The following is a 20746-nucleotide window of genomic DNA, read 5'->3' as shown; positions in this document are numbered from 1 at the left end:
GTATGCCTGAAGCGTTTCCTGTGTGGAAAAAGCCAAGTCATTTAGTTAATGCACTGGTTTGACTGCATTCCAAGTTTGCACCTTTTGTGAAGCCTAACTAAGAGTCAAGAATCATTTAACTTTGAAATAACATAAGCTTTATTCTGCTTCAAAAGATTAAACAACTGGTCTTTGTCACTGTAACAAAAGTGATTCCAAGCTACAGTAAATAGTTTACGTGTTAGTCTTGTGATTATTAAGGTCAAAATACAATATTGACTCAACTGCACATTTAGTTATTAAGTGCCAGAGCTAAGAAAGACAAAAAGACAAAAACATAAGGCCATCTCAGGGGGAGCCAAAGAATAATTGGACCTTTCAACAGGACAGAAATCTCAAACACTTAGTAGATTTTTTTGTGTTAACTGCAATTAATCATCTGCTCGAGACACCCCTGGCTTGATAAGAGAAACACCAGCCTGTTTACGGGCTTGGATAATGTTTTACTGTATCAGAATGGTAGAACACCAACATGTAAACACCGTTTTAGATTCCTGCCGGAAGTATGTAGCAGCATCACTCGTCAGTGCATTTTATTTTGTAATTGAAAACCGGAAGCTACTTCCCATGCGCTCCCTCTTTGACGTAGTAGGTTGATGCGATGCAGCTAGCGTTGTTATTTATGTTCTTAGCAACATCTCTTCTCGCTAACTGACATTTTTTCATCTTCATATAATTTATCCAGTGACGTTTAATTTCAAATATTATTTAATCGAGTCAAAGTACATTTAACCTTTTGCGTCAAAAGTCGTGCGTGTGTCATCAGCCCGTGTGCGCTGTAAAAGCGAAGGGCTAGCGACCTCGGGCTAACGAGCTAGCCGTGAGCGAAGCCTTGCTGCTTGACGTCATCGCGGTGACGTCCCGACCCTCTGGATTCGCCACAGCTAGTTTCGCTCTTGCGGGAAAATGAACGCGCCGCTAGGCAGGAACGGGTTAATCGGACTCGCCGTCGGAGCTACCGCCGGCCTGGGCTTGATTGCCCTGATCATCTACAGAGAGGTCCGTAGGAGGAGAGTCCACACTCTGATGCGGGAGACTCGGCCGGCTCCACCTCTGCTGGACCAAGCGGATGGAGCTAGGCTACTGCGAGCGACGCTGGACGCTCAGGGTGGGTTCTGCCGTGCTGCTAGCGACACTCTATGAGGTGGTTTCACGTCATGAGCCGTCACTTGCTTGTTGACATAAGAACTTTTTCAATCATCTGTAGAGCCTGTCCTTACTCCTAAATCCCGTCCGACCTGAAAACACCTCCGGGTCTCCTGATGGAGGCTGTTTCTGGGGTGGTTGGCATTAGGAGCAATGGGGAAACAGTTTAGACTCTAACATGTTGTGTGTCCTTCAGAGGAGGAGGCCCAGCAGCAGGCTCTGGCAGCAGTGGAGGCTGTAGTGCAGGGCCTGTCCCCAGAGCAGCAGCTGGAGCTCAGGAACCAGCTGGACCAGGTGCTGACGTGTGTGGCCTCGCTGCGCTCAGAGGTGGCGGAGTTGAGGGGCGGCCTTCAGGACATCGCTGTGCAGATCATCCAAGATGTCAAGTGAGTGAAGTGTACAGGGCTGGATGTTGTTGGAATAAGATGCAGATGTTGCATCAAAACCAAAGCTCTGGCTTCAGATTTCACTGTTGATGTAAACTGGGATTGGAAATGGTTGAGGATAGTTGGATGGTTGAGGGCTGTACGAAAATCATGGGACACTTGCACATTGCAATATTGTGTTGTGTGATTTTTGTATTAGCAGACAGTGTTGTGGTTACACAACAGTCTAGTGTCTCACATTCTGCATGAAGTGGTGCAGCATAATGAATCTGTACCTGTATCGTGGTCCATTTGTTGCCAGACTCTGGGCAGGAAACCCTCACAGACCCCTCTAATCAGTACTGTCTCCTCACAAATGCTGTCCTCTTCCACCACATGTAGGAAAGGAGTGGAGGACAGTCAGCGGGTGCGTCGGCGTCGCCACGTTGTCCACAGAGAACGCACTGACTCCAACAGCTCCAGCTCCATTTACTTCACTGCCAGTCAGGGCAGGGACAGCACTTATGAAGAGACCAGTGAAGGAGGGTATGTCATGGAAAAGCATTCTCTTCACTTGTTTCTGTATTATTTGAAAGTGCAGCTGTCTGGGGGGACTGATGTAATTGTAATTCCCTTAATAATGTGTAGACCTGAGCTGATGTGGAAGCCTCCAGCTGTATCGCCAGTTTTGTTAATTGGCTTTTTAACAAGCTTATTGGATTGATAACACTAAAGCTGGTTAAATAGTGCTGCCTCTCTGACTCTGAGCAGCTTCACTAAAGCATTTGTCTTTGTGTTTCACTCGTCCCATCTACCAAAACTAAATCCTTCTGGTGCTGACCTCACATTTATACTATTGCTTTGCCACTGTTCTGGATCCAGGTACTCCACAGCCTACGCTGAGTCCGACTACACAGACCGGGACTCGGACAAAGAGGAGAGCAAACCGGAGGAGGAGGAGGAGGAGGAGGAGGAGGAGGAGGACAGGAGCTGTGCTACAGTGCTCACTCTTAGACAGGAAGACTCTCAGGATGAGGAGGTAGAGGACGACAGGGGGCTGGAAGAGGAGGAGGAGGAAGGTGATGAGCAGAGACAGCCACAGGTGACTGAAGCTCCTAGTGGGGAGCTGGCTCTGCTCCTGGCTCAGAGTGACATCCTCCACACTGGAGGCACCAGCCTGAAGGCAGAGGGCTTCAGACTGCTGCTGGACAACCGAGCAGAGGTGGGACATACACAATGACCCTCATAGTACTAATGGAAGAGTACATTTAGTAGTACTGTGTTACAAAGGAGCAGAGGTATTAGTATTAGATTTATTTGCCATAGTCTGGTCAGAACAGGATGAAACCAGGACAGACTAACTCACTGACTTACCCTGTAATAAACAATTACCCCCAGCTTATAAAATGTGGTGATAATTCACTGATATGAGCTGACCAAATGATCACATTCGAATTTTTTAAACACACCATTTAAACTTTATACAAACTTTATAGTGGCTGTAGGCCAGGAACCTCCTTGCCTTGTTTTGCTAAGCAGTGCTAACGTCCAGGACATCTGTGTGGTGCAGTTAAATACTATCATGGAACAAGTAGCATTTAGTGTACTTCATATGTTGAAGTTTGAAGTTAAGCACCCTCATGGGTGGAAGTGTTGTAATGTGGCTACAGTAGTGAAGGACTGATGCGCTGACTCTGTGGCTGCAGTATGGAGACAGCAGAGAATTCCTGTGGCGACTGGCTCGGGCCTACACTGACATGTACAAGTCCACGGCGGACAAGCAGGAGAAGAAGACGTACGCACAGCAAGGTATGGTAATGTGACCGATCAGTGACAGTGATGGTCTGATGGTTTATGGCACTAAGGCGTGTGCTGGACTCCAGGGCGAGAGGAGGCCGAGCAGGCCCTGAAGAAGAACGGGCTGAGCGCAGACTGCCACCGATGGTAACTACTGTCTCTGACCCTTTGGCGTCGGCTCCGGGGGGGGTTTGTCAGACTGGACGTGACGGGTTCTGTTTGGCTGCAGGTTTGCGGTGCTGACAGGACTGGCCTGCGAGCACGACAGCATGCATGGCAAACTGAAGAGCAGCCACATAATGAAGGTGAGGGAGACGCATGGAAAACCTGCTCTTCCCTTCACTTTTACTCGACCGTGTTCTCTCTCTCTAACAGGAGCACCTCGACAGAGCCATCGCCCTCAGAGACGACGACCCCATGTCTTTCTACCTGCTGGGGAAATGGTGCTATGAGGTGAGATGCGGCTTTAGCTTGGTAAACTTCCCAAAGCAGAACCGTTGTGAGCTGCTCTGACCTGTGTGGGCAGGTCGCCACTCTGGACTGGCTGGAGAAGAAGGCGGCTGCTGCTGTGTACCGGACCCCCCCCTCGTCTACCCTGCACGACGCCCTCGAGTCCTTCCTAAAGGTGGGCTCCCCCTGATTCCTTCATGTGCTTCTGCTTTTCAGTCACGCAGGGCAGGGAGAGAGGCAGATGTCAGTCATTTGAGTGGTGATGATATCATAGTTTACTGTAAGATACGCCAGTTGATTATTTTGTCCTTTGGAAAACTAAAAGAAAAGTGCCTTCAATTTAAATGCTCACAATAAAACCCAGCATTTTTAGATGAGATTTTAACTCTTAATTTAAGAAGTTTTTATTTTTGAGCTTTTTAATTTCAGGGCATTGTTTTCTGTTTTCACTCGACTTTTTCTAACGGTCAGCACAAATTGAGTCCGATCACAGCAGTGCCCAGACCAGTCTTGTCAAGCATTTCTTTCCTGTGTCCAGGCAGAGGAACTCAGTCCTGGTTTCTCAAAGACCGTGAGGCTTTACATCGCAAAGGTAAATATCAGATCCACCTGTTCATCGTTCCACTCAGATCCACATGAAAGACTAATCATGTTTGACTCAGTGTCACAAGGAGCTGGGGAACCACTCTGAGGCCACAAACTGGACCGAGCTGGCCCTGAAGACACCCTCCAACTCCAATGATGTGAGAGGCCGTAATACTGGATGCTGAGAGTTTAAAGTGACACAAGTATGTCTGTTTAATCCTGTTATTGCTCATTTCTAAGGATGAAGAAACTGCAAGACTGGAGGCTCAGCTGCAGCTCTCAGCTGACAGACACGTCCAGGGAGTTTAATGTGGGAACGCGGGCCCTGTCTGGCTGGTGAGGCTGCTGCTCAGATGGACCACAGCAGCCAGAGTTCTCAGTCTGAGCTGTCGGATCAGCCCTGAGATTCTGCGTGTGCTCTTCGGTCATTGTGAATTGAACGGGACTCAACTCATGCTTATTTATTTTTTAATAACTTAATTCTGACTTATTATTGTATGTGTTAATACATCACTGACATTTTTAGACATCCGACAGTGAGCTTTGGTTGCTACCTGAGTTTGCTCTATAAAAGGAGCTGAGTCAACAAGCACAGCCCTCGAGGATTCTTTTATCGTTGCTAAAGAAGATAATTGGGACTAGAGTTGGAGTAAATTCTTATAAATTATTATTATAATACTAATTGGTGAACACTGTTCACAAGCCACAAAGTTACGACAATGGGCAGAACGGAACGATAGTGAAAGACTTATTGTAGTAAGAGAAGCAAAACCTGTCCTGAACCAGTTCTTGTGCTGCGTTTGCCTAACGAGCGCTTGAACCTGACCTTTTAACCACCGTTGATCACCGATGGATTCATTCGGGTGCTTTTGTTTGGCTGAGTAGCCACTGGGCTACACGCTGACACGTGTGAGGGTGATGTGGGAACACTTTGTTCATAGATGATTTCAGAGCTTTTAAGGGAAGACCTGAAGCCAGTGCACTTAATGTGTTTGACCATGACTAGCTGTGTTTACACATACATCTCAGACTACGTGTTGTTTTGTGAGGTGAAATGAAGCTGCAGTTGTTAAGTTAATAAGGTTTTCTCTACTATAAGTCACTGCTGTGAGGTAATAGTGGATCAATTATGTTAAACTCACTATATTCTTACTGAAGGTAACGTGACTCATGGATATTTAATAAAGTTATTTTTTGTATCTCTGCCTTGTAATGTGTAACCACATATGACACAATTGCATGTCTAGAATTGCATGTGGTGCCAGGTTTTTTAACCTTCCCTCCACTCATGCAGAAACCAGCTTGGTACCAGCTTTAGTAAATATCTTTTCAGGAGACACTTCACCAAGGAAACCACTGAGCTCATAGCTGAGCAGTTCAACCTCTGTTTCCTTCCAACATGATGCTGAGGTGAAATGAAGTTTAATTTAGCTTTTATATACAGAAAAATCTGGTAAAGACAAACTGGAAAAAGGACTGAACTGCATCCAAAGACAAAAACAAAAGACGTTTAACAGAAAAGAACTCACTGGTGTAACGCTGTGAATCATTGTGTTGGTTCTGTAAATACCACGGAGGAAAATGAATCTCAACGGTAACATTTCACATGAGCGTTGCTCATAGTCTCCTTACAGCAGGAAACATCTCCACTGTCACTTGAGGTGCAGCACTGAAGTGAACAGTTCATCTTACTCCATGAGCAGCGTGGATTTGAGTCTAAAGCACCATGTGAAGGTCACTTGTTGGACTGTCCAGTGGGCACATGCAGATGGACCACCACCCTGACCCCTCCAGCCTGCCCTGCCTTTAGTCCTTAGCGTCACCCACTCCATCAGCGTTTATGGCGAACATGGCTTCAGCCTCAGGCAGGCAGGGCGAATCGTAGATTTTACAGATCCTGGTCTCTCCTCTGCCTTTCCTCAGGTACAAGCTGTGAATGACACAGCCTGATTTAGAACAACACCTGAGCTGGGCTGAAAGAGAAGCAGAGTGCTTCACTCACCGTGTGGTGGAGGCATGAGCCATAATGTTGCCCCCAATGGGTTTCTTGGGATCTGCAGAGAACATCGCAGCTCCATCCACCTGTGCTACCACCTGGTTCGTTATCACCACTGCAACACCAAACTGCGACGCAGGTCGGACAGAACCACCATTACAACCACATTTTAATTCTCCCATTCACCCCATGCGGTCTTCAGGTGCCTACCTCGTCTGCTAGTCTGAGCAGCATACGCAGGAAACGCCCGAGGTGTCCCTGCCTGGCCGACAGCTCTCCTCTGCCTGAGTAGTCTGTCCTGTACAGAGCTGTGGCGCTGTCCACGATCAACAGAGCGTACCTGACGCACAGGGACACAGACTGAGCTGTATGTGTGTATAGTGCCAGCTTGATCACTTCAGTGCGAATGGAAGGCTTTCGTTTTAGTTCATTTAGGAGGTTAACTATCTATTGTCACAGTTGTTGTGCTGACTGACCTGGACTCAGCCATCATTGCTGAGGCTTGATACAGCAACTGGGTCTGGTGGTCTGTGTTGAAGGCTCGTGCATAGGCCACATTGTCCAGAACATCGCTGCCGACCAGGCCATACCTGATGACGCAGACGTGGAAATCACATAAAGCAGAAGTGGTGCAGCTTCTTTGTGGTGTGATCACTCACCTCTCAGCGACAGCAAGAAGCCTTTCGGGCCTGAAGGTTCCTTCTGTGTCGATGTACATGGCTTTACCTTCTCCCCCTCCCTGATCAATAGGCAGCTGCAAACCCGGTGCAGAGCTTTAAAAACTTTCAAACACATTTGCAGCAACATATTCTGAATTTAATAGCTCAACTCTACTAATCTCTTTTATACCTGGCAGGTGACTGCAAGCGTGTGGCACAGCTGTGTCTTTCCCGTCCTGAACTCTCCAAACATCTCTGTGATGGAGCCTGTCTCAATGCCCCCTGCAGGAGAAACACACAGCCACACAAACACACAAATGATTTCTGTTACTGGTGTGTTTTGTTTCATTATATTCAACACAGCCTGAGTCGATGGCGCTCGGGTCCCGTCCGCAAGCCTGACCTTGCAGCAGTTTGTCGAGTTCTTTAGAACCTGTAGAGATCTGGATAATCTCCGCTCTCCTCTGATGGAACTCAGTCGCAGTGGTGAAGCCCATAGGTACCAATTTGGCAGCTTCAGTCTAGCAAAAAAATAAAAAAGTTAAAATACATACAAATCTGAGGATGTAAATCTGAGGAACCTTTATTGCACTTTAGGGTACACATTCAAATTAAAGGTCATCTATTATGCTCTTTAGACTAAACAATTTGGATCTGGATGTCTCAATTAAAGGTGCATCATGCTTTCATGCTCAAAAACGGTAGATGGCATCCACTGCCCTGTCTGAGCGTGTGAGCTTCCAGCCCTCTGACACAATAAGATGTTTTCTCAGTGTGCTTCCAGTCCTTTATGCATATGACATACAACAGGGCAGGTCACAGGCAAACAACCACTGGTACGTGTGTAAACGCAAACCATAAAGTCATGTAATGTACCAGAATGTATTTTGCATAGTAGGAGACCTTTAAATAGTTCTGAAACCCTGCTGAAGAATGTTTCTGTTTCGTACTAGAATCTTGTCGGCCTTGGCCTCACTGATGCCCTTGATGTTGAGTAGCTCCTTCTTGGGTGCGTAGGCCACTGCCTCTATAGTGTGGAAACCTGCATCCTCCAGCTTCTTAATGTCGCTGGCACTGACTCCACATTGCTGCAGGGGCACAGAATAGGAAACACTGACACTAGGATTACAGAATGTAAAGGACATAGCGCACTATACCTTCATGCTCAACACATTGTAGAATCATTTGCTAATTAGATTTGACTAAGTGCATTTTATGTGTTCATCTAACACAGACTAATGGGGGATCCAGGAGCCAGTGGAGGTCACCCAGTGCACTAGCTGCAGAGCATTTAAGGAAGGGCTCATTAACCCCAGGATTAAGGGTGCAGCTTTCAATACCTGACCCAACAGCATTTTAAATGACAACATAATGCATCACTCATGACATGATACAGGACAACACGTCCATTAGTTTCTTGCAAAGGTACGGCAGCTCCTCAAAACTGCAAATCTTTTCAAAATGAGATTTTTTTGATGCTGATGAAAATATGCCAAACATGTGTCCTAGTAGTCTTTGTGGGGATTCTTCGGGGACTCTACAGGGCATATGTCATTTGTGTTTTGTGCTTCCCTGTCACTGACACCTACCTCAAGCCTACACAGGGGCTGAGGGCCGTAGTTCTCCTCGTCCTCCACCTCCGCCTCCACTCTGGACTCGCTTCTCATGGCCATGGTCTAAACATGACAACACAGCAGAAAAGAAGGGGAATCTCAGCGTGGCCTCCGCGAATGTAGTCATTACAACCCCTTTGCTCGCTTTCACCACAATCCCGACTTTGTATTGCTAATTTCTTTGTACGTCAAGTACTGATGGGAACAGAAGTTACGTCTCACTACACACTTAGTAAAGCGGTTAGCTGGTTAGCATTAGCTAGCTTTGATGGTCCTAGCTTAGCTTTGATTCAGGCGTAGAGCTGACCGCGTAATTTATCGAAGCGACACGTTCAGCTCATTATTAAACACGTCCTGTTACTCGCTAATCATATGCGGTTAAGACAGTTGTCGTTTTACCTGACCTCCTCAAACTCTTGTTTTCGATCAGCAAATCTCCCGCGCGCACGGTGCTACTGAAACGTAATGACGTAGTACGTAGAGTCTCCTCCCCCTTCGTCCTTCGTTTTGTCTCCATCCCGATTGGTCCAGTTCAGGAAGTGAGGCCACAGGATCCGAATGATGTCGAGGCTGTGCCACGCGTAGGTAACACACAGGCTCCTGTCAGATTCAGGAAACTTTATTGATCCCAGAGAGAAATAGCTTTGCCCACGCTTGATTGCTCTCACAGATGGAAAGGAAAGAGAAAAATGATGCCAACATCTTCCTGCAGCATCGGGCCCTGTCTTACCTGGAGTCTGAAGCCTGAAGTCCGGCAGCTCTGTGAGGATCATTTTTTGATTTTTCCAGTGCTTTTAACACCATCCAGCCGGTGCTTCTGAAACACAAACTGGAGGACGCTGGTGTTGACCTTGATCTGACGGAGTGGATTATGAACTATCTCACAAACAGGCCTCAGTTTGTGAGAGCCAGGGACTGTGTGTCTGACACTCTGACCTGCAGTGTGGGGGCCCCACAGGGGACTGTACTGGCCCCCTTCCTTTTCACCCTCTACACGGCAGACTTCAGACACAACACGGACAGCTGTGTTCTGCAGAAGTTCTCTGATGACTCTGCGATCGTCGGACTGATCACCGATGATGACGATGCAGAGTACAGAGGACTCACTCAGAACTTTGTGGACTGGTGCCAGCGGAACCACCTCCTGATCAATGTAGGGAAAACGAAGGAGATGGTGGTGGATTTCCGCAGACGGCAGCCTGCTGTCATCCCACCGATGCACATCCAGGGAAGGGACATTGAGAGAGTGGACTCTTACAAGTACCTGGGTGTGCATCTGAACAATAAACTGGACTGGACTCATAACACAGATGCACTGTACAGGAAGGGTCAGAGCAGACTCTACCTGCTGAGGAGACTGCTGTCTTTCGGAGTGAGGGGGCCACTCCTGAAGACCTTCTATGACTCTGTGGTGGCATCAGCCATCCTGTACGGTGTGGTCTGCTGGGGCAGCAGCATCACAGCGAGGGACAGGAAGAGACTGGACAGGATCATCAAGAGGTCCAGCTCTGTCCTGGGCTGCACTCTGGACACGGTGCAGGAGGTGGGTGAGAGAAGGGTCCTGGCTAAACTGACATCCATCATGGACCAGGTCTCTCACCCACTGGAGGACTCACTGTCTGCTCTGGAGAGCAGCTTCAGTAGCAGACTGATCCACCCTCGCTGTGTGAAGGAGAGATATCGTAGATCCTTCCTACCTGCTGCTGTCAGACTGTATAATAATCAGCACTGTTAACTATCTCCCACAACACAACTGATAACCATCAGCGGCTATGTAGAAATTGAGTCGTTGCAATATTTGTGCAAAACTGTACAATATTTATATTATATTTATTCAATATACAATAACCCTACCCCCATTACTCCACTCTGCCCACATGTAGTGTTAAGAGTATGGTATTAAAGGCACTGGAGAAGTCAAAGAACAGAATCCTCACAGTGCTGCTGGGCTTCTCAAAGTGGGCCAGGGAACGATGGAGCAGGAAGATGATGGCGTCCTCTACTCTGATGCCAGGCTGGTAGGCAGAACCATTGCTGAGCTCACCATGCAGCGCAGTTGATGTAGAACCAGTCTCTCAGGTATGATGACTACTAAACCAATACCGAAGGTACTGTAGGTGGTGCAAAATAAAAAGATCCTCTGGAGGCACTCATCTGCTCACACACACACACACACACACACACACACACACACACACACACACACACACACACACACACACACAGATATCACACACACACACAGATATGTATTGACTTGATGTCGTTTACAGAAAGCAGATGAGGTGGCACTTTAGGAATGTTGGGCCGGAGAACAATTGGCTGGTTACTGACCAGCAGCAACCAGGGTCTGTCACAGCTGTGGTGGCTGCTTACTTATAATTAAGTCAATTATGTTGATGTTAATATTGACTTAAATAACAGACCAAAATAAACAACAAAAAGTCTGCCAATTTCCTTGTCATACATACTCTATCACTTGCATATGTGCATATATATATGTTAAGGCAATTTTAAAAATGATATGTAAGGCTTTTACTATGTAAAAAATCAACGCAGTGGCAGTCCTGCCCGCCACTTTGATCTTCTTCTAAATTACAACAATAAAAAAGCACAATCTGCCTAAAAAACCCGGTTTTGGCTGGTTGATCAGAAGATGTCGTGGCTGGGAACGCTCTGACAGTCTGGACAAAAGTGAGGAACAAAGGAGAGCGAACCCAGATGGAAAGAAGCATCATGGGGAGAATCAAGTTCAGAAAAGGAGGGAACAGGACAAATTATTAATTACATCCCCCTCTCATCAGCCCAAACATCCAGCAATAAAGCGGTTGAGAAAATCAATGAAGCACTCAGAAAAAGAATAAAAAGTGTTTTGACTGTGTGAATTGAAATCTTTGATCATTTTACCACTTGCTGTTGGCTTCTGCTGTTTGCTGAATAAAGCACTAACTTTGTAGTTAAAGTAACAGCGTCCTCTCTTTATTTATATTGGAAAAAGGTTTCCTCAAATGAACTCGTAGCCTCTCCTAGATGATGTAAAAAGCATCAGATCGTGTGTGACTAAGCCAGGCTGCATGAGGACGTCCTGTGTGGTTAAAGTAAATTTACTGCTGAAATCAGCTCCAGCAACCACAACAACAGTTACATATGGGAAAGGAAGCTGCTAAAACTCACGTGACTCCTTGGTATCTGTATTCTTTTGGTCTGTACAGGTTCTATTGAGTGTGAAGCAGGGTGGACATGACGATTCACAACAGTGAATTACCTGGAGTTCCTTCGCTTCAGCCTACGTTAGTAACCTGTATAGTCACAACACAAACAGTTCATCTACTTTAATAAACCAGGTTTTCTCACATACACTTTTAAAAGGAACAGAAGAAAAAGCAGCGTTGTGAGAAAGCAGAGCCAAGCACAACAGAAATCTGCTACCTCCAGCATGTAAAAATGAGAATTTTATACACTCTTAACCGCATATAAAAGAAAAGGTCCCACCTAAGCTCAGTTTTCCTCAGTGAGGTTCCTAGCTGACTGAGGAATGTGACATTGGTGGTGACTGTCTCTACAGGATTCTAAGTTCACCTCAACAAAGTGAAATGTTTTAATCATTTTTTTTCAGTTGGTATCAATGATTATTGTCCTTTGTTCGCATTAAATCTCTGACACATTAAACATAATGAGGAATATAAACCTTAGATTGAGCCTAGTAAGTATTAGTTGAAGCTTATTTGTGTTCACCTATACTCATTTACTGTCACTCTCTGAAAATGACGGTGGATCAAATCCTGCTGTAAGTGTGTTATAATGTCTCAGTGAATCTCAATGTAAAAAAGCACCAGAACAGTTGTTGGAAAGTCACCTTTTACACGCTAAACACGCTTACACGCTAAAATAAATCAAAACATGTATTTCTTTCCTTGGAAACATGTGATCAATATGATAGTAGTGTCACATGTTTGCACTATAAACCGAAGCCATTTAATAAATAAGAACCTTACAGGCTCATATTGTATTTGATTCATCCTGCTGTTTTTTTAATGCCCACTGTGTAAATGTTGTTTTCATCTTCCTGGATGGGAGTTGGCAAAAACACGTCACCACTCCAGATTGGCTAGATTTCCACACTCGGTGGTGCGAGAAGCAGCACACAAGTGCTTCAGGGCAGCTGAGATTGGGTTGTGTGTCTTTGTCAAATATTACGTCCGAGTCTGATCTAAAGGCATTAATATTCAAACTGATGCTTTGATTAGTGTAAAGAACCTGTGGACTGTGTTAGAGGAACCTGTGTGTTCTAAACCTAAAAGTAATTATATTTCCTTTTACCCATTTACATGAATATTTGGCTTTAGTGTTTTCATGTGAACCTTTATTAGGAACATGTATAGTCTGATTTAGTGACAACAACAGTAGCTCTGTCATAATAATTGCTCTGTTGGTTGAAGTTATTAGAAGGATTCATCTATTATTATTATTTATTATTATTATCAACTGTCAATAAATGTAAGTGAAGATTTTGTCTGAGGTGTTGCTTTAAACTGTTTTTTGCTGGTATAATAAACTGTCCATTGTGTTTAACACTGTGTATAATTCGAGATAGACACAAAGTTGGACTCCCCCTTTCTGAGGTCGTCTGCAGCAGCAGCATGACCAAGAGGATCAGTTACTAAGACACATGGTCCGTTTAGACAATCTGATGTATTTGTGTGTCTGTGACTGCTTTAAACAATGATAGTGAGACATGTCTTTCTCTCTGATAACGTGGCTAAACATCAAGTTCAACTAGTTGAACCTGTAGAGGTGGACTAGCTCATACAGGTGGATTTGTTTATGCATTTGAATGAGGCATGAATAACATGCAAACTTGTTTCCACAACTAACAGATACACTCCCATAGTTTCTTCATATGTATCTGGCTCAGCACAGCACTAACTATACAGGTGAGTCTCTGTCAATTTCATTGTTTGACTTTAGATGTGATATTTGTGTTCGTAGATCAGAGCTTGTTTTATACTTCACTGATGTGTTCCTGCTGTGTTTGTTCCTGCTCCTGATGTTGGATGGTCAGACTTTCAGACATTGAACATTTTAGTTGTTTCTATTTATGGAATTGGTTCCTGTTCTCTGAAATCAAGGCATTGCAGCAGAACACTGTTATCTTTACAGTTTAAATGTAGGTGAAAATGGAACCACTGAAATGAGCTGGAGTCTCCTGTAAAACTATTCCGTTTTTATTTAGTGGTTTAGTTGTTGACCTAGTTCTGGTAAAAACTGGCTCATGCAGACAAATGTTATGTGTTTTCACTCACTGAAGATGCTCTAATTGTCATTGTCATTTCAGAAGTTTATTATTTCTTGTTAAGGTCATAAATAGGATTTTATGTTTTGTGTGATTCATCACTGCTTGAGAACAACGACTGCTAGAACTGTGTGAGGTGAGATGATCTCTAAACATGTGTTTGACTCTGGTTTCCTTCCACAGTCCAAACACTTGGACTTTCTAAACTGATTGTGGATGGAAGTGATTGTGTCCAGTCCTTGTTTTTTGTTAGTGACCAGCAGGTGGAGATAGAAGTCATTCTAACAGGAAGCAATTTTGTGAACATACGACAATTAACAAGAATCCGATTAAAGGTGATGCTCTGTGGTGACAGCTGTGATGACATCCTTATAGTCATCTTTAAACCTCTGCTCAGTCTGGTTGGTTGAGTTAATCGCCATGGAGACGGTTGGTTGAAGGAGGAGCCAGAGTTGCAGATGAGTTTGGAGCTGTAGAGGTGGGTGGAAGCGTTGATGGGCTCACGTTTGACAGTGCAGAAGGACATCATGTCCTTCCATCACAGGGAGGACAGGACTCTGCAGGATCAATGATCCACCTCAACACAGACAAACTGCAGCATTCTATCATGTCCACAAGACTCATCAGCACTAACTCCACAGTGTGATCTTACCAGAGACACTGATGCTGCTGCTGCTGCTGCTGCTGCTGCTGCTGCTGCTGCTGCTGCTGCTGCTGCTGCTGGATCCAGAGCTGGACTCGCACCAGTAAACTCCACTGTCCAGTGGAACGAAGTAACTGATAACACAACAAGAACCAACTGGTTTTCCCCAGTCAGCTCTACAGTCTGTGTTGGTTTCTATGGTTGTGTTCCTCTTCATTATCCATGCAGCAGAGCTATCGTCTTCCTTACAGCTCATAGACACAGACTCTCCATCAAACAGCTGAGATGTGTGACTCACAGCCAGATGAACTGTGATAAAAGTGAAGTCTAGAACACAGTAAATTACCCCATAGGATTATAAAACAAAATGCATCTTACTTTCATGTTTGATGAATAATAATTTTTGAAGGTATCATAGTTAGAACCAGCAGTTTAATGCAACAAATCAAATTTCAGTTGGTGAATGATGTAACAAGCATATCCACATTTGTTTAGTATTTATCTCCCTCTCAGTTACTGAGCGTAGTGTTTCTTTTATACTTTTATTTCAACCCACAGGATGACAACAGAGACAAACAAGCGTTGAACTAATGAGTTTAGTGTTGAAAGCATGGGAAAGGAAAGATGCCACAACTAAAGAGAATCAAGAGCTGATAAATTTTATTTATTAAAGGCAAACAAAAAACACACACACTTCTAAAACACATGTGTTGTAAAAATCATTTAACTTCAAGTCAAGTATTTTTGTATGTTTTATATTGAACTGAATTGAATTAAATTGTACTTACAGATCAGAGTCTGTAGAAATTTTGGCCCCATTGTCGCTGCTGCTCAGCAGTAACAGTGACCGTTTCCTCTACAGTTTGGTTACCTAACTTTACAGGAAGTTGGTGGGTCCTGATAGACGGTGTAGCTGCAGGATGTGGCATTAGTGCTGCTTCAGAAGGAGCCTGTTTCAGCAGTTACATACAAAAAACTAATTTCTGACAATAACATATTTGTGTTTCATAGAACAGCTGGTTTCTCTTCTATATTGATGTTGAGAGTTTTCACCTAGAACCGAGATATTGACAACGTGAACACTACAGCTGCCATTAATAGGCAGCCTGTTCAATAATATGGTTAATATGTTAAAATATATATGTGGCGCACCAGGTGGCGCACGTGGACTGATATAATTTTTCTCAGTGGCTTTAGTACAATTCTTACATCAGAATGAAATTCTCAAAACTATTTGTTCAATCACATCATCATGTCACATGTGCACATCGTTTAAGCAGTTTCTCACTTCTTTGAACAAGTTTCAACTGCTTTGGTACATTCATTCAAATAATTATGTACAATTCTCTGCTCTTTGCTACATTATCAACTGTTTAAGACATGTTGATCAAGTCATCATGTATTACTGTATATAGTTCACTGTGCAATAGTCTTACTCCTCAAAACATCTAGTCATTAGTTCATCGTATAAGTCATTAACTGCAAAATGGTTGACCAAGTTGTCATAATGTGACAAACATATTGCTATACATCTCCATTATATGTTTTTTTTCTTCTAAATTTGTCCTGATTTGGTAAATTGCTCTCAGGTGACTTGACTTTCTCTACCAAAGGTTCATCTCAATAACCATCAACTGGCAAGTATATATATATTGCTAGAGCACAACACAATGTTCTATGTCTGACAATGGTGTGCTTTCTCATATTCCCATAATTGGTCCATACAACACAGAGCATCTTATCACCTTTCTAGAAACTCTCTACAGAGATCTCAGCCCTGAAGAAGAGAGAGGTCAGAGTGGAGATCACCTGCCAAAGTATGTGATAGTTTGGGACAATGTGAATTTTCATCATTCCAAAACCATCAGACAATGGTTAGCAGCCCACAAAAGGATGGACTTCATCTCACACTACTCTCCATTCCTTAACCCTATTGAGGAATTTTTCACAGCAAGGAGATGTAGTTTATGATCGCCAGCCACATACACAAATGACACCCCTGGCTGCCATTGTCCAGTCTCTTGCAATCAAACAAAAAGGTGTAACTTACATTTTACAGTGATTGTCATCCAGACTTTAGCCCTAGTTTATGTCAAACCCTCCCTCCAAAATACACAGTAATAGTGACAACAAGTAATTTGACTGTCTTGTTCGTAGACAATGACACAAAGACATGACGTTCTGATGGCACTGACATGTTCAGTGACATAAAAACTTAGATTTGAGAGATGAACTAAAGATTTTGAGCAAGTTACAGGTTTTTGCAAGAAATTCACAGTGTTTTGAAAAACTGTAATAGAACTGCCATTGGCGATCATAAACTACATCTCCTTGCTGTGAAAAATTCCTCAAAGGGTTAAGGAGTGGAGAGTAGGGTGAGATGAAGTCCATCTTTTTGTGGGCTGCTAACCATTGTCTGATGGTTTTGGAATGATGAAAACTCACTTTGTCCCAAACTATCACATACTTTGGCAGGTGATCTCCACTCCGACCCCTCTCTTCTTCAGGGATGAGATCTCTGTAGAGAGTTTGTGATGTGTAAGCACACCATTGTCAGACACAGAACATTGTGTTGTGCTTCACCCATATATATACTTGCCAGTTGATGATTATTGAGATGCACCTTTGTTAGAGAAAGTCAAGTCACCTAAGAGCAATTTACCAAATCAGGACAGATTTAGAAAAAAAAACATATAATGGAGATGTATAGAAATATGTTTGCCACATTATGACAACTTGGTCAACCATTTTGTAGTTATAGACTACGATGAACTAATGACTAGATGTTTTGAGGAGTAAGACTATTGCACAGTGAACTATCTAATACATTTTGATCAACATGACATAAACAATTGATAATGTAGCAAAGAGCTGGGAATTGTACATAATCATTTGAATGAATGTACCAAAGTATTTGCAATTTGTTCAAAGAAGTGAGAAACTGCTTATATGATGTGCACACGTGAAGTTTGATCTGAGAATTGTACTAAAGCGACTGAGAAAACTGTAATAATAATTACTACTTTATTGAAGATAATATTAATAATATTGTTGTGAAGATAAACATAATATGAGTAAAACGATGTATTATTGTTATGTAGTTATACAAATTCCAGTCTTCATCTGTTGCTTTCTTAAGTGTGTTTTTATCTATTAGTAATGTGCATGAAACCACCTGCAGCATCCAGCATATACTGTATCTGTAAAAGGGCACATGAATGACCATTTTATAGCACCTGAATGAAATTGTTATTTGTTCTCATCAAACCATTTCCCATGTTTGGAGTTTGTTTTATCACAGTTATTGCCGTCTCTGTTCTTGCACATTGTAATATTTAGTTTTGAACACTAAAATGTACATACAAAATATTTATAACCACATATTCAGGATTGGATTTAATGCAATTATTCTCTCTTCACAATACAGACTTAAAACAATACAAAAGAAAGTTACACACTACACTGTTTGTAGTGCGGTACTTATTATTCTAACTTTATTGAATATATTATAATATTATAGTAACATTAATAATATTGTTGTGAAGATAAACATAATATGAGTAAAACGATGTATTATTGTTATGTAGTTATATGAAAGAGTAAAACTGAAAGCGCAGAGTTGTGAGAAGCTTTAAGGATCTGATCCTTGATGAGTTCCTGGCTCGATGTTGGTTAGTCTTTGTTTGTGATTCTGGTTCGGTAGCGCCCAATGTTTGTGTGTGTTGGTTAGAAAAAACACAGAAAAATAGAAAAATGAAAAATGTGGCACTCATTCATAAAAGTGGTATCCTTTGTGCATTGTTTGGTAGGTGTAATTTGAAAAAGCTTGGTGTGAGTCAAGATGTCAACTTCCTTATCGGATAACGTGTTCTGAATTCGTTTTTCCCGAACCATCCAGGCTATTTGCACCAGGTGACGTGGGCGTGGAAGTGGATTGCTGGCTCAGTTGGTAGCATTGCCTTAGGCAGCAGAAAGGTGATAGAAGAAAGCGCTTTTTCTTTATTCAGCAGCTCCGCGACGCAGCCATGTGTGTGTTACGTCGTATTACTTTTTTCATAGTTTTTCTTCTGGCTTCTGTTTTTAACCGTAAGTGAAACGTTCTAACGAACATGAGATGAGTGCATGTGTTTCAGTCGGCATTTGGTATTGCGTTTCACGAACATAGATAGATAGATAGATAGACAGACAGACAGACAGACAGATAGATAGATATCTAGACAGATAGATCTCGTCGCGACTTCCTCTTTTCATAGCGAGACGTCGGTCAAAATATGGCAAACTACGAAACAAATATTGCATATATAGAAAAACTGTCGCCTACTAAAGATCTGTGTACTTACTGTAAAATTAAGCATTTATTAGTATTTAAAACTACCATGTCATACTGTAAAACGTTTATAATTAATAACTTGACTTTGGTGCATAGTTCCAGGCCCAAACCACTTTCTCCTATTTCTGCTAGATGTGTACTATCACCACACAAAGATCTGTGTATTTTTACTGTATAGTTTAGGATTTATTAGTATTCAAAACTACCATGTCATACTATAACTGTATAGGCCGTATACTCAACTTTAATCCTTAATAACTTGACTTTGGTGCATAGTTCCAGGCTCAGACCACTTTCCCCTTGTTCTACTAGATGTGTACTATCACCACACAAAGATCTCTGTATTTTTACTGTATAGTTTAGGATTTATTAGTATTCTAAACTACCATGTCATACTGCAATACAGTCAACTTTGATGATTAATAACTTGACTTTGGTGCATAGTTCCAGGCCCAGACCACTTTCCCCTTGTTCTACTAGATGTGTAATACTGTATTCTACTGTATAGTTTACTACCATGTCATACCATGTCATACTGTAACTGTATACGCCGTATAGTCAACTTTAATGATCAATAACTGACTTTGGTGCATAGTACAGTGCTTACAAATAGATAAAAACACACTTAAGAAAGCAACAACTGAAGACTGGAATTGCTGTCTTTGTAAATAATTCCTCAACCATAAAACAGTTACAGGATATATCCTATAATGCATATATCCTAGGTTTTGAATACTAATAAATCCTAAACTATACAGTAAAAGTACACAGATCTTTGTGTGGTGATAGTACACTTCTAGCAGAACAAAGAGAAAGTGGTCTGAGCCTGGAACTATGCACCAAAGTCAGGTTATTAATCATCAAAGTTGACTTTATTACAGTATGACATGGTAGTTGTAAATACTAATAAATCCTAAACTATACAGTAAAAATACACAGATCTTTGTTTGATGATAGTACACGTCTGGTAGAACAAGAGGAAAGTGGTCTGAGCCTGGAACTATGCACCAAAGTCAGATTATTAATCATCAAAGTTGACGCTATTACAGTGTGACATGGTAGTTTTAAATATTAATAAATCCTAACCTATACAGTAAAAATACACAGATCTTTGTCTGATGATAGTAAACATCTAGTAGAACAAGGGGAAAGTGGTCTGAGCCTGGAACTATGCACCAAAGTCAGGTTATTAATCATCAAAGTTGACTGCATTACAGTGTGGCATGGTAGTTTTCAATACTAATAAATCCTAAACTATACAGTAAAAATACACCGATCCTTGTGGGGTGATAGTACATATCTAGCAGAACAGGGGGAATATGGTCTGGGCCTGGAACTATGCACCAAAGTGAGATCTTTATTAGCCGACAGTTTTTCTATATATCCAAAATTTAGTTTCGTAGTTTTCCACAGACCAGACGTTTCGCTATGAAAAGAGGAAGTCGCGACGAGCGTGTTTTGTGCTCTGCTGTAAAGCGCGTAATACGGGCGCAAGACGTTTTTGAAGCGCGGCTGGCTCACTTGACCGCAGTAATTAGAAGTGGACTTTATATGTCTGCACGGCCTCTAGTGACAAATTAATGTTAAAAGTGTCATTTAATTATAAAATATCGTATTCCACAACATATAGGCCCATTGTATTATGTCCATAAGTATCCATGCTAACTTACCCTACACATTCTTTATTATGTGTAGGGTACCCTTGTCAGGGTGGTTCTGTGGATCTGGTGGATCCATAAACTTGAGTCACTCAAAGCAGAACAGCCTCAGAGTAATGTCACTATAAGTGTCACAAAAAAGTTTCTGACTGTCTAATTGGTAACACGCTAG

The 20746-nt window shown here is 42.7% G+C and overlaps 3 protein-coding genes across 4 annotated transcripts; 1 reads left to right on the top strand and 2 right to left on the bottom strand.

Annotated features, from left to right (window-relative positions):
- The first annotated feature begins 596 nt into the window (after positions 1–596).
- Positions 597–5581, top strand: rmdn3 (regulator of microtubule dynamics 3). Its single transcript, XM_029140685.3, has 12 exons — positions 597–1147; positions 1382–1571; positions 1953–2096; positions 2433–2772; positions 3257–3359; positions 3434–3494; positions 3577–3652; positions 3723–3800; positions 3874–3972; positions 4336–4389; positions 4460–4540; positions 4623–5581. The coding sequence occupies exons 1-12, from the start codon at positions 946–948 to the stop codon at positions 4689–4691; spliced, it is 1497 nt and encodes a 498-aa protein (XP_028996518.1). The 5' UTR covers positions 597–945; the 3' UTR covers positions 4692–5581.
- A 207-nt stretch (positions 5582–5788) lies between these two features.
- Positions 5789–9520, bottom strand: rad51 (RAD51 recombinase). Of its 2 annotated transcripts, none has more exons than XM_029140686.3 (11): positions 9381–9520; positions 9050–9250; positions 8627–8713; positions 7988–8125; positions 7441–7558; positions 7228–7319; positions 7038–7132; positions 6855–6968; positions 6589–6718; positions 6385–6506; positions 5789–6312 (listed from the first exon to the last, which is right to left on the bottom strand). In XM_029140686.3, the coding sequence occupies exons 3-11, from the start codon at positions 8708–8710 to the stop codon at positions 6189–6191; spliced, it is 1017 nt and encodes a 338-aa protein (XP_028996519.1). In that variant the 5' UTR covers positions 8711–8713; positions 9050–9250; positions 9381–9520; the 3' UTR covers positions 5789–6188. The 2 variants fall into 2 exon arrangements, with proteins under 2 accessions (XP_028996519.1, XP_028996522.1); XM_029140689.3 differs by having other exon boundaries at positions 9055–9250.
- A 4453-nt stretch (positions 9521–13973) lies between these two features.
- LOC129603686 (uncharacterized protein DDB_G0271670-like) lies at positions 13974–16993 on the bottom strand. The gene is made up of 3 exons (XM_055506295.1): positions 15375–16993; positions 14596–14913; positions 13974–14520 (listed from the first exon to the last, which is right to left on the bottom strand). Exons 1-3 carry the CDS (start codon positions 15403–15405, stop codon positions 14444–14446), a joined length of 426 nt encoding a protein of 141 aa, XP_055362270.1. The 5' UTR covers positions 15406–16993; the 3' UTR covers positions 13974–14443.
- Between the last annotated feature and the right edge of the window lie 3753 nt (positions 16994–20746).

The sequence above is a fragment of the Betta splendens genome, chromosome 24, assembly GCF_900634795.4.
Source record: "Betta splendens chromosome 24, fBetSpl5.4, whole genome shotgun sequence".
Taxonomy (NCBI): domain Eukaryota; kingdom Metazoa; phylum Chordata; class Actinopteri; order Anabantiformes; family Osphronemidae; genus Betta; species Betta splendens.
Note: the sequence above shows the minus strand (reverse complement) of the source record. Positions and strands in the feature narration are given on the sequence as shown.